Source organism: Bombina bombina, chromosome 10 (genome assembly GCF_027579735.1).
Source record: "Bombina bombina isolate aBomBom1 chromosome 10, aBomBom1.pri, whole genome shotgun sequence".
NCBI classification, from domain to species: Eukaryota; Metazoa; Chordata; class Amphibia; order Anura; family Bombinatoridae; genus Bombina; species Bombina bombina.
Genome location: NC_069508.1, coordinates 137839119 through 137853810, shown reverse-complemented (window position 1 = coordinate 137853810; position 14692 = coordinate 137839119). Strand labels below are relative to the sequence as shown.

General features: G+C 36.4%; 1 protein-coding gene across 1 annotated transcript in view; it reads left to right on the top strand.

The window, feature by feature from the left end:
* The window catches only part of TNNI3K (TNNI3 interacting kinase), a 587433-nt gene extending 573039 nt beyond the window's left edge, over positions 1-14394 (top strand). Inside the window, exons 24-25 of the mRNA XM_053693350.1 lie at positions 7436-7515; positions 14272-14394. Of these exons, the coding sequence (XP_053549325.1) occupies positions 7436-7515; positions 14272-14348 (157 nt within the window). The 3' untranslated portion in view covers positions 14349-14394. The remainder of the gene's footprint in view (positions 1-7435; positions 7516-14271) is intronic.
* Positions 14395-14692: the final 298 nt, after the last annotated feature.

Sequence of the window (14692 nt, the reverse complement as noted above, 5' to 3'; positions counted from 1 at the left end):
CCAGCTGTTCACTGACAGCCAATCGGCCACTAGCAGGGGCTGTCAATCATCCCGATAGGTTTGGGATGATTTGGGTGGCGGACAAGTTAAGGATCTTCCATTTCAGGATCTTCTGTTTCAGCATGCACTGCTTAATAAATGGAGCCCATAGTTCTGTGGAAGCACACAATAATAAATTGCACACGTTATAACATTTTCTTTTTGAACTTGCATGTCCCTTTAAAGGGACATTAAACACTTTGAGGTGATAACATAAAATGATGCATTATATATATATATAAACTCTGCAATATACTTCCATTATGTATTTTGTCTCCTCTTCCTGTAATTCCATTCTGAAATTCTAAGGTTTCAGTTCCTGTTAGAAATGGAAGTGCAGAACACTGTTATATTCTACACAACCATTGGCTGCACACTTTAGTGACCTATTTATAACTGTCCCTAATTGGCCACAGCAGAGAAGGTAACCTAAGTTACATCATGGCAGCTCCTATTGTTTTATAGACATTAAAACTTTACCCTCATTTTGTCAATATTTAAACAATTAATGAAACTTTAAAAAAGCATGTCAAAGAGCTTAATTTGGCAGCCCCGGACTGGCGTCCTCTGAATGTTTCGTCCCGTCAAGACGAAGCATAACATAGCTCACAGCTCATTACTCAGAACCTTTCAGACGATTGCAGTTCTGGAACTTTCTACACCCTACAACAAGATCTCCAGCCCCGCATAGGGACTCTGCTGAGCACACATACGGGTACATATCTTACTCTTAAACCGCTCTTTAAGCACTAGTCCCAATGCCGAGGATACCCCTTCCTAGAAGAACTTCATCAAGGTAAGCCCTGAGCTTACATACGGGTACACCCCTTAACCTCTTTTGGCTCTTGGCTCCCTCCCCTCTCCCCTTCTCCCTTACATTTTATATATATATATATGTTGATTTTACTAATACTATTTATCATAGTTGCTCATACCTTCTGAGAACTTCTGCATACTCAAGTCTGTAGCCATAAGTTTCAAAATGTTATGTTGTGTTTAGTTAATATTGGTTTTATGTTGTTGACTTGTTTTTTTCGGATGCCTATCCTGTCTTTCTTCTCCTACTTAGACTAACCGGCAGTGGCCTGCTCACTCAATTCCTTAATTAGGTCTCCAAGGGTCCTGATCTAGTCCTTGTGGGTACGGATCCCTTCTGGTCCTAAGAAGATTAGAGTCATCCTTGGGTCCCATCCTCTGCACTAACCTACCCCCCCCCCCCATGTGGACACATTAGCAACAGCACAAAACTCTGTCTCTTCCACTACCCAATTCCCCTTCTCAACGCTGGAATGGGAACACCATACATATGCCCATACTACCCTCTTCCTTCTGTCAACCTTCTTAGAATATTTAATCCCCTTAACTTCCTAAATCACTCACCTCATTCAACGAACTGGGGTGCGATTCTTGCCCGAGCGCCTATTCCTTCTTCCCTCTCTTGCTCCTGATCTTTTTCCACACTTCCGCACGCCCTTACCCCTGATTCTGATCCTGCTTTAAATTTAAAACCCCATAACTGGGGGTAGAGAACTGTAGAACTGTAGAGAACTGGGAGGCGGATTTTCTAAGTCGTCAGACTTTTCATCCGGGGGAGTGGAAACTCCATCCGGAGGTATTTGCCCAGCTGATTCAGCTATGGGGCACACCAGAATTGGATCTGATGGTCCCGGGATCCCAAGGCGGTACTGATAGATGCTCTAGAAGTGCCTTGGTCCTTCAATCTGGCCTATGTATTTCCACCGTTTCCTCTCCTTCCATGTCTGGTTGCCAGAATCAAGCAGGAGAGAGCTTCGGTAATTCTGATAGCACCTGCGTGGCCACGCAGGACTTGGTATGCAGACCTAGTGGACATGTCCTCGGTTCCACCGTGGACTCTGCCAATGAGGCGGGACCTTCTAATCCAAGGTCCGTTCACGCATCCAAATCTAATTTCTCTGCGTCTGACTGCTTGGAGATTGAACGCCTGATTCTATCAAAGCGTGGTTTCTCTGAGTCGGTCATTGATACCCTGATTCAGGCTAGAAAGCCTGTCACAAGGAAGATCTATCATAAGATTTGGCGCAAATATCTTTATTGGTGTGAATCCAAAGGTTACTTGTGGAGTAAGATTAGGATTCCTAGAATATTGTCTTTTCTCCAAGAAGGTTTGGAGAAGGGATTATCTGCTAGTTCCCTAAAAGGACAAATATCTGCTTTGTCTATTCTACTTCACAAACGTCTGGCAGATGTTCCAGACGTTCAAGCATTTAGTCAGGCTTTGGTCAGAATCAAGCCTGTATTTAAACCTGTTGCTCCGCCATGGAGCCTATACTTAGTTCTTAAAGTTCTTCAAGGGGTTCCATTTGAACCTATGCATTCCATAGATATTAAGCTTCTATCTTGGAAAGTTTTGTTTTTAGTAGCTATCTCTTCGGCTCGAAGAGTTTCTGAGCTATCTGCTTTACAATGTGATTCACCTTACCTTGTTTTCCATGTAGATAAGGTGGTTTTACGTACCAAACCTGGGTTTCTTCCTAAGGTTGTTTCTAATAAGAATATCAATCAAGAGATTGTGGTTCCTTCTTTGTGTCCTAATTCATCTAAGAAGGAACGTCTGTTACACAATCTTGATGTGGTTCGTGCTTTAAAGTTCTACTTACAAGCAACTAAAGATTTCCGTCAAACATCTTCTTTGTTTGTTGTTTATTCTGGTAAACAGAGAGGTCAAAGGGCTACCGCTACCTCTCTTTCCTTTTGGCTGAAAAGCATCATCCGTTTGGCTTATGAGACTGCTGGCCAGCAGCCTCCTGAAAGAATTACTGCTCATTCTACTAGAGCTGTGGCTTCCACATGGGCTTTTAAAAATGAGGCTTCTGTTGAACAGATTTGTAAGGCAGCGACTTGGTCTTCACTTCCTACTTTTTCAAAATTTTACAAATTCGATACTTTTGCTTCTTCGGAGGCTATTTTGGGGAGAAAGGTTCTACAAGCAGTGGTGCCTTCCGTTTAAGGTCCCTGTCTTGTCCCTCCCTTCATCCGTGTCCTAAAGCTTTGGTATTGGTATCCCACAAGTAAGGATGAATCCGTGGACTCGATACATCTTACAAGAGAAAACATAATTTATGCTTACCTGATAAATTTATTTCTCTTGTGATGTATTGAGTCCACGGCCCGCCCTGTTTTTTAAGACAGGCATATATATTTTTATTTTAAAACTTTCAGTCACCACTGCACCCTATAGTTTCTCCTTTTTCTTCCTAGCCCTCGGTCGAATGACTGGGGGGTGGAGCTAAGGGGGGAGTTATATAGACAGCTCTGCTGTGGGTGCTCTCTTTGCCACTTCCTGTAGGGGAGGAGAATATCCCACAAGTAAGGATGAATCCGTGGACTCGATACATCACAAGAGAAATAAATTTATCAGGTAAGCATAAATTATGTTTTTGTTAACGCTCCTATTACGCTTGTCCTGCTTCAGTTGCTCTAATTGCTTCTTCTACTTGCGCTTTCTCCCACGTTTTAAGAGTGTTTGTTTGTTATTGAGAGTCTTAAGCATTATTGCCCAGCCTGTGAAATTGTGCTAATTATTATATGTTTATATACATATATATTTATGTGTTAATATATATAAATTCATATATATTTAGACTTTACTGCCCATTGCTGAGCGACTTACCCTCTTCACTGCGCTAAATTATCTTCTGGGACTATAGGCATGAGAACGAGGCTCCCCACTCTCGTGAGGGCAAAGCTTCCATGCAATGTGAACACGTGGTCAACTTCTAATACCAGCGCACATTTGCGTGCATTGATATTACGAGTGGAGCACAAATATCTCGCTCGTGAAAAATTTGCGCTACAATCGTAATCTAGCCCTAAAATTAAAACTGTTTTTAGGTTAATAGTTTATTATGACAATTTTATATTAAATGGGCTAGCACTTAAACTGAAATAATTATTGTAATGTCCTTGCATTCTTGTAATTGCTTCAAGGCTTGTCATTCTCCTCCAATAAACTAGTGAGTGTTCTGCTTATCAGCCAGTGAGTTATCAGTCGTTAAAAGGGAAATTGTATTGTATATATTTCTTCCCTTTAGTGTGTTCCCAGTTATTTGTTTTAGCTGCTGGATTGTATTAAATAGCTTACAAAGATCTTTTATCTTTATTTACCTATTAAAAGTTCCACCTGGACTGAAAATTTCAATACTGCAGAAGTGGCTATTAAAACCTTTTTAAAGAGCAGCTGCAGAAATCAACCTCTCCATTTGGGTAGTAGAGAAAGTGCCCAACCCTTCTCATAGGGTGATCCTACAGCAAATTTAAATATAATCACCTCTGCCTGGGACACTGTCCCTTTAAAGCCTTGTAGTATGCAGACATGCACTTCCTGATAGCTTCAACATCAAAGTAGTTTTAAATATTTTTTTTTTGTCTAAAAATAGCTAGAGTTTACCGCCCCTTTAATTATGGTGATGATCCAAATCCTTTTGGAACTTTATTTGCAAACACTAATAAACCTAATTGCTTTTATTCAGGAATATCAACATATTTCATTTTTAAGAAAAAATGTCTAAAATGTTATATAATAATATTAGCGATCTTAACAAACAGTTAAAATAAAACCAGCACATGCACAGATGAATATACCAACATATGCCCAAACATTTCCATTGATATATACTTCCCTTACCTGCCATATGATGTAATCACAAGAAGAGGTTTTTGATAATCCTTAAATCCAAATAATTTTGTGTGAAGCTTCATTTGGAAACCCCTATGTTCACCCCATATTGACAATGCGTCTTCTATTTTGCAGCAATTAAGTACGGGAAGCTTTCCACATTCTGACTCCCCTTGTTATCAGAGAGGGGTAGAAACATTTAAGATTCAATAGATTCCTACTTGGAAACTGTAGACAAACGTGCAAGGAGACAAGAAGACATCACCACAGAACAAATGTTAGCTGAAACTATTCCTTGGGAACCTGATAGCATTTAAGCTGTTAAAATATTTATCTAACCTGGACAAAGGATATATACATAGGCTCACTGTTACATATTTTATTAGGTATTTTCTAGCATTATTCCCAAAACAGTGCCATTGGCCTATTTATTCTAATAAAAAAAAAAGTAAAATAGTTCAACACCTTAAAGGGAAACAAAAACACCTTGTAATATTGTTCTGCTGTCTTATAATAAATTAGCATTGTAGGTGCTTGCAAATGTATTGAAGCAACAACAAAAAATTGTGTTTGCTGCAAGTGATTTAAAATAGCCAAACTCCTGCAACAACTTCCCTAATTTAGAGGAGCCATTCTGGTGTGTTATTGGTTTGCCACAGACATTATGTTGACAAATGTGCTGCTCTTTATCTAATCATCTTTGCAGAAGCCAATTAGAAACAGATATGTGGTGAGGGTACGCTAGAGAAGTCTATGTGCCCTTTCAGTTGTCAGAATTGGAAAGCTCTTAATTTTTCGGATACTGCAATGTTGTTTTAATACACGTAATTAATTATTTTATATTTAAAAATGTGTTTACTGCATCTTTAAATATTCAGTTTTCGTATTAAAAATATATGTTGTGGGTAACTTTATTTTCAAGGCAGAGTAAACACTAAATAAATAATGTATTTAAAGCAAAGACCAGCCTGAGAATAATATGTAGACTTATTAATATGCAACAGTATTTTTATTTTATTATTTTATATATAAATTAATGTTAAACTTTAGCTAATCAAATGCCATATATGTAATCTTTGCCATTACAAAAATTATATGTGTACCTTTTTTTTAATTTATCAATGAAAAGGATTAAAGGGACACTGAACCCAAATTTTTTATTTCATTATTCAGATAGAGGATGACATTTTAAGCAACTTTCTAATTTACTCCTATTATCAAATTGTCTTTATTCTCTTGGTATCTTTATTTGAAATGCAAGAATGTAAGTTTAGATGCCGGCCCATTTTTGGTGAACAACCTGGGTTGTCCTTGCTGATTGGTGAATAAATTCATCCACCAATAAAAATGTGCTGTCCAGAGTACTAAACAAAAAAAAAGCTAATAATAGGAGTAAATTAGAAAGTTGCTTAAAATTGACAGCTCTATCTGAATCACAAAAGTAACAAATTTGGTTCAGTGTCCCTTTAAGTCTGCGCCTACAGTGATCTTTCTATTACAATTTTATGCTGGCCCCATGGAATGAATTCTTTTTTTTTTTTTTATGACAATTCCATTGAGCATCCAATCAGTGTAGGTGTCATATGACACTCTTGAAGTCCAGCCAATTGAAAGCCCTTAGGAAGCCTATGTAGAAAGTGGGTAGGACTGCTCTCTGTGTCGCTCTCTATGTTTGAAAAATACAGGAGGCATTTAGCGTCCCTTTAATTCTTCAAACTACGGCCCAAGGACCACATATATATCGCTGCAAGGATTTTTGTATGGCTCTTATAACCACTAAGCAGAAAACAGACATCAGTAATGTGTTAGATTAGAAAGTTCCACACTTCTCATTAGGATATCCAGCATGTATATTTGTACTACATTTTGTAAATTTGTGTAGTATATACAGTTAAATTAATTAAAGGGACACTAAACACCTTTTAGTCAAATTTTGCTTGTATAGCTACAGAAAAACATATCACCCAAATATAAACATTTTTAAAACATGTAAACAACTTGCTTACTGCAATAGTTTTTCAATAACCAAGCTGTTATACACATAATTAAACACTGTATATTACAATTTCATGGAATGTATTGTCCCTTTACAGCACTTAATTTCCGGTGTATTTTTTAGCTACAAATTCATTTGGTTATAATGTAATTTTATTCTGAGGAGTAATCTTTAGCGAGTACTATATAATGTGACCCTCAGCCATTAGAGACCTACTTGCCATATAAAAAAGCTTGAAAATCACTGATCTGATCCTTAAAGGGATAGGAAAGTCAAAATTAAACTTGCATGATTTCGATAGGGCATGTAATTTTAAAACACTTTTAAATTCACTTCTATTTTCAAATGTGCTTTGTTCTCTTGGTATCCCTGGATGAAAAAGAATGCACACATATCCTACACTAGTGGGAGCTAGCTGCTGATTGCTGCCTGCACACATTTGTCTCTTGTGATTGGCTAACTAGATATGTTCATCTAGCTGCCAGTAGTGAAATGCTGTTCCTTCAGCAAAGGATAACAACAGAATGAAACACATTTGACAGTAGAAGTAAATTGGAAAGGTAGTTAAAATAGAATGTTCTACGAAAATCATGAAATCAATTTTTTTGTGTTTCCTGTCCCTTTAAGGTTTATCTGTCAAATTCTTGCTTTCCTTTAATTCATTAATTTTCACCAGAAAAAAACAGGACAGAGTCACTTGGCTGTTATTTTTAAATTAATATTTTATCTGTAATATCTTTTAGCAATGATCAAAATCCAACATGTGGTCTATCCTTAGAAGAATTGAGAAAAAGCTTCCAGTACTCACCAATAGACAAAAATGGTAAGTTAAATCTAAAAATATAATTACTTATGATAGCAATATATTTTTTTCTTTAAATAATACAGTTAATTTAATATTTCTGTTACATGCACCAAAAAAAAAATGAAGTTTGGAATTTATGATTGCACAAGCAGCAATATAAAAACTGCTGTTTCTTAACTTGCATTTGCTAGCTCCAAAGCTGCGTTTGTGAAACGCTAGGATTTACTAGTGGAACAAATAAAGGGGACTTTCAATCATACTGACAGTTCCTTTATATGTCTTAAGCGTTTGCCGCGCTGAGCGCCTCAGACCGCCCACCACAGAACGCTATTTTGTTGTTAGGTGATCTTAGCCAATAGCGTGCTAGCTATCTGGCATGGTGCCAGCTGGCCCGCACAGCTATTGGCTAAGAGGTGGAAACGTCACCTCACAGCAAAATAGTGTTCTGCTGCGGGCTGCCCGAGGAGCTCAGTATGGCAAATGCTTCAGCCAAATAAAGGAACTTTCAGCATGAAGTATTTTATACTTCATGACTGAAAGTCCCCTTTATTTGTTTCACTGGTAAATCCTAACATTTCACAAACGCTAGGATTTACTATCACTTCAATCATGGATGAAAGCCCTGAAACCTAAACTTAGACAATTAATACATTAAACATAACAGTGCTATGTTTAACCCTTTATGATATGCATAACTTAATAAATTGGTCCTTGTATATCTATAAATAAACAATCCTGTTATCTAGATTCATTATTATATATAGACTAATTAGTTAAGCCTCACTACTCTTACATATTTCTAGAGGCAAGTTTTAAAAAAACTGTTTTGAATTAAAACAGTTAAAAAAAATCCAGAGCTACACTCAGATAAGGCTGTACTTAAAATAATATTAAACACGAAATAAATGCTAGATAGAATGATGTATTCAAAGTAATAATTTGCCTTATACATGAAGAATTTATTTTGGAAAATTACATTAACTACTTAAATATTGAAAAAGTAAGGGAAAAGTTTATGCCCATAAAACAATGAGTGTCACAATGTTATAACCTAAGTTTTCTTCTCTGCTTAGGGACAGTTGTAAATGAATCACGTGACTAGAGTGTGCAACTAATGCCTGTGTGAAATATAGCAGTGTTATAAAATATATTTAGTGTTTATTTTTTTTAAGTATTGAGGTTATTCACCTCCTCCCTATAGTCACAGATGCCACCATGTTGTCTTTCACTACATTCCAGTGCTGATGTGTTCGCCCATGTGCAGCAACTCCCCTTCGTATATATGCACTGTAACCTAGGTTCCAAAATGGCGGCACCCATAATAACGAGGTGCATATAATGTATTTAGTGCTTAAAGGGACAGTCTAGTCAAAATGAAACTTTCATGATTCAGATAGGGCATGCAATATTAAACTACTTTCCAATTTACTTTTATGATCAAATTTGCTTTGTTCTCTTGGTATTGTTTGTTGAAAGCTAAATTTAGGTAGTATCACATGCTAATTTCTAAGCCCTTGATGCCGTCCCTTATCTCAGTGCATTTTGACAGTTTTTTATAGCTACTGCTAGTTCATATGTGTCATATGGATAGCATGGTGCTCACTTCCGTGGAGTTACCTAGGAGTCAGCACTTATTGGCAAGTCTGTCAAAAGAACTGAGATAAGGGGGCATTCTGCAGAGGCTTAGATACAAGGTAATCACAGATGTAAAAAGTATATTAATATAACAGTATTGGTTATGCAAAACTTGGGAATGGGTAATAAAGGGATTATATATGTTTTTAAACAATAACAATTCTGGAGTAGACTGTCCCTTTACTGCCCCTTAAAGTCTGGAATCTGCATTTTCACAGGAATTGGAAATCCCACAATTTTCAGAATTAAATTACGGGAAAGGGGACAAAATATATAATGAAAGTATAATGCAATTATGTTTTGCTAGATATAATTAAACATTTTATAATACATTAACAGTGTTTCTTGTCCCTTGAAATATTTGATTGACTTTCAAATATTATAATAGTTTTAACATTGGAATAAAATATCAGCCAATAGGAATGCAAGGGACGACATTTTAAAAAAAAAGTCTCCCTTGCATTGAAGATTCAGTATACGGCGGCGACCATATGAAGAGGATGCTTCGCACTGGATGTCTTCAGGATGGACCCGCTCCGCGCCGCCGGGATGAAGATAGAATACGCCGCCGGGATGAAGATAGAATAAACCGCCGGGATGAAGATAGATGATGCCGTCTGGATGAAGATGGAGCCGTCTGGATGAAGATAAAAGACACCGCCAGGATGAAAATAGAAGATGCCGCCTGGATGAAGATGGAGTCGCCTGGATGAAGATAGAAGACACCGCCAGGATGAAGATAGAAGATGCTGCCTGGATGAAGATAGAAGATGCTGCCTGGATGAAGCTAGAAGATGCTGCCTGGATGAAGATAGAAGATGCTGCCTGGATGAAGATAGAGCCGTCTGGATGAAGATAGAAGACGCCGCCAGGATGAAAACAGAAGATGCCGTCTGGATGAAGATGGAGCCGCCTGGATGAAGATAGAAGACACCGTCAGGATGAATATAGAAGATGCCGTCTGGATGAAGATGGAGCCGCCGGGATGAAGATCCTTCAAGTGGGACTTCAGACACTGTGAGTACCTAAAGAGGGGTTAGTGTTAGGTTTTTTTAAGGTTTTTTGGTTGTTGTTTTTTTTTTAGATTAGGGGTTGGGCATTTTTTTAAAAGAGCTAAATGCCTTTTTAAGGGCAAGAAAAAGAGCTAAATGCCCTTTTAAGGGCAATGCCCATACAAATGCCCTTTTCAGGACAATGGGTAGATTAGGTTTTTTTTAGATATTTTTTTTTTTATTTTGTGAGTTTGGGGGGTGTGGGTTTGTAATGTTAGGGGGTCTTTGTATTTTTGTTTCGAAAAAGAGCTGATTTCTTTAGGGCAATGCCCTACAAAAGACCCTTTTAAGGGCTATTGGTAGTTTATTATAGATTATCAAACATGAAAGACAAAAGCGCAAAAGGAAGGGATTCAAGCGTAATTAGTTAGACAGTGCTGTCTCGCACAAACATAGACTTCTACTCACCAGAGTTAGTATAAATATAAGCCTTTATTGATACAATCTTTAAAACGATACTCTGTGTCCCAAGTACAACAATACGTTTCCCCATATTATAGATTAGGTTTCTTTTCTTTTCTTTTTTTTTGGGGTATTGGGTATTAGAATAGGAATAATTGTTATTATTTTGGATAATTCGTTTGTTATTTTGTGTAATTGTTTTGTTTTTTTTTCATTTTGGGTGGGTTTTTCTTTTTAGAATAGCCATTTTTTATTTTTAATGGGCAGCAAAAGAGCTGACTGCCCTTTTAAGGGCAATGCCCATACAAATGCCCTTTCAGGGAAATGGGTAGATTAGGTTTTACTTTATTTTAATTTTGTGGGTTTGGGGGTTAGTATACTGTTAGGGGGTGTTTGTTTTTCTTTTGTAGTAAAAGAGCTGATTTCTTTAGGGCAATGCCCTACCAAAGGCCCTTTTAAGGGCCCTTGGTAGTTTATTATAGATTAGGGTTTTTTATTTTGGGGTGTTTTTTTTTTTAAAGGGTATTAGAATAGGAATAATTTTGATTGTTTTGGATGATTTGGTTTGTTATTTTATGTAATTTTTAGTGTTTTTTTATTTTTTGTAATATTAGGTTTTGGTGTAAGGCAGCTTAGGTTTTATTTGACAGGTAAGTTTGTATTTATTTTAACTAGGTATATAGTAAATAGTTTATAACTATTTACTAACTAGTCTACCTAGTTAAAATAAATACAAACTTACCTGTGAAATAAAAATGAAACCTAAGCTAGCTACAATATAACTATTAGTTATATTATAGCTAGCTTAGGTTTTATTACAGGTAAGTATGTATTTAGTTTTAAATAGGTATTATTTAGTTAATAATTGTAACTTTAGCTCTATTTTAATTATGTTAACGTTAGGGTGTGTTAGGGTTAACGTTAGGTTTAGGGGTTAATATCTTTTAATTTAGGTTGTTGCAATGTGGGGGGCAGGCAGTTTAGGGGTTAATAGGTTTATTTAGTGGTAGTGATGTAGGAAGACCTGAGGTTTTTGGGGTTAATAACTTTATTTAGTGGCAGCAATGTTGGGGAGTGGCAAAATAGGGGTTAATAGATTTATTATAGTGTGGGCAATGTTGGGGTGCAGGGGAATAGGGGTTAATAACTTTAGTATAGTGGCTGCGATATCAGGAGCGGCAGATTAGGGGTTAATAGATTTATTTAGGTTGTGGTAATATTGGGTGCGGCAGATTAGGGGTTAATTACATTATGTAGTGGGCAGCAGATTAGGGGTGTTTAGACATGGGGTTTATGTTAGGTTTAAACTTATTTTTTTTCCCCCCATAGACATCAATATGGACTGCGTTACAGAGCTTTTCATTCCGCGATCACAGGTGTTAGTTTTTGTAACATGCTCTTCACATTAATGTCTATGGGAAAAGCGCGCACGAGCACGTCAAAACAGTGCTTGTACTTTGTGCGGTATGGAGCTCAACGCAACCATATCGCACGCACAAGCTAGCTGTTTGAAAACTTGTAATGGCAGCACTATGGAGTGTGAAATAATATAACTTTTGCTGCGTTCGTTTCGCACCCCGTTGCGCCCATAACTTGTAATCTACCTGAATGTTATCTATATGACAAACATGAACTAGTGCTGTCTAGCTGTGAAAAACTGTCAAAATGCACTGAGATAAGAGGCAGCCTTCAAGGGCTTAGAAATTAGCATATGAGCCTACCTAGGTTCAGCTTTCAACAAAGAATACCAAGAGTAGAAAGCAAATTTGTTGATAAAAGTAAATTGAAAGGTTGTTTAAAATTGCATCCCCTATCTGAATCATGAAAGTTTAATTTTTACTAGATTGTCCCTTTAAAGGTATTCATTTAATGATGTGCTACAATGGGTTACTTTTTCGTTTGATCACCTAATAAATGTTATGGCAGCAAACTGTTAAATATATGCAAAGGAATAATTTAAAATTCATGGTCTGGGACTCAGCTTCTCTAAATGGGAATTCACTAAAGGGACAGTAAAGTCAAAATTGAACTTAAATGGACTGGATAGAGCACACAATTTTTAACAACTTTCCAATTTACTTACATTGTCACTTTTACTTAGTTCTCTGTGTAGCCTTTGTTAAAGAGTAATCCTAGATGAGCTTAAAGTGATGGTAAACTCTCCCCTTTTTAAAATCAGATCTGGAATGTAAGCGCTATTTTAGATGGAGTTTAATTCATTAGCTGTAATGAAGATGCGCTATAACTTAGTTATTAATATAGATATGAAATTCAAATACCCCACGTTACACCACCCACTTCAAAAGTCAATTTTCCTGTCAGCTAAATGATTGAATTACTCTCCAATCAATGCTCTAGCTACAACAAAAGTGCCATATGGGGAGAGCGCTGATTGGACAACAATTCAATCTGTTAGCTCACAAAAAAATTTACTTTTGAAGTGGGCGGAGGAGCATGCAGTATTTGAATTTCATATCTATAATAAAAAGCATGTTATACTGCATCTTCATTACAACTAATGAATTAAACTCCATCTAAAATAGCGCTTACATTCCAGATCTGATTTTAAAAAGGGGAGAGTTTACCATCACTTTAAGAGCGTGCTAGGTCTTTAGACATCTGGCAGCAGTGTTTGCAACATTGTTTATAGCAATATTATACATAGTTGCAACCACTTCTGCCATAGACTGCTAAAGACTTGTGCACACTCCTAATACTCAATACAAAGGATATCAAGAGAAGAGAGCAAATGTGATAATATAAGTAAAATAGAAAGTTTACAATTCCATGCTCTATCTGAATCATTAAAGGGACATGAAACCCATTTTTTTTCTTTAATGATTCAGATAGAGAATACAACTTTAAAAATGTTTCCTTTTACTGATATTATCAAATTTGCATTATTCTCAGGTTATTCTTTGTTGAAGAGATAGGTAGCATGCACATTTTTGCATCACTACATAGCCGGAAATAGCGCTGCCATCTGGTGCTCGTGCTTATGAATAACATAATTGCAAAACTGCTGTCATATAGTGCTGCAGACACGTGCACACTCCTGAACTTACCTTCCTGTTTTTCAACAAAGGATAACAAGAAAACAAAGAACATTTGACAACAGAAGTAAATTGGACAGTTGTTTAACATTGTATGTTCTATCTGAATTTTTGGGTTTTATGTCCAATTTAAAGTTTTTATTTTGACTTCACTGTCCCTTTAAATAATGATAATTATAACAATAATGATCCTCTCCATCCGTCAATAGTAATAGTAGTTCTGCATCTAAAATAACCTTAGGCAGTGTCATTCAGAGAAGGCTAAACAGAATGGTGAGTTATACAATAAAGGAAAATGAAACAGATGGCAAACATACATGTCTTTGTCCCTAAAGTGTAACATTATTACCTTGCCAATATGTGCTCTTATGTGTGACTACACAAATAAACAAACAGGGTATGTGACATATTTGTAAAATGACTTCAGCAGATATTCAGTATTATAACATCCTTTGGGATTTGCACTGTTTAACTTTATTGCAAAATATATTGGGTACAAATGCAGTTAATCTTATTTCCTGTAAAGACATTTTAAGATGTCACTTATCTTTCAGTGCCAGAAAATGATCTTCTTCAAAATGAATCTGTCTCTTAGCAGTTGAATTTATTTATTTATTATTTGCTTTGTATAGGTTATGTGGCTGATCCCATGAGCACAATGCGATTTCATTCCTGCTGTCAAAGTAGCAGCTTTGAAGATAGTAACTGACAGAAGCCTCGTTGCCTGAAAACATACCATAGATTTCATCCTTAAGCACAGAGATCCTAAAGTGATGTGTTTTATAGATATGGCTATACAAATATTTTGTTCTCTGGTTGCAATTTCTTTTAATGTCTTTAGATTTTCTTAAACATTTTTGCATGATTTTATATATATATATATATATATATATATATATATATATATATATATATATATATATATATATATGATATGTGCGATTCGTTTCGGATCGATTTGAAAATTCGGCAAATTCGGCGATTCGAATCGAACCGAATTTCCGAATTAAAATACTGCAGAATTACCGAATAAATCCAAATTACTTCGGATTT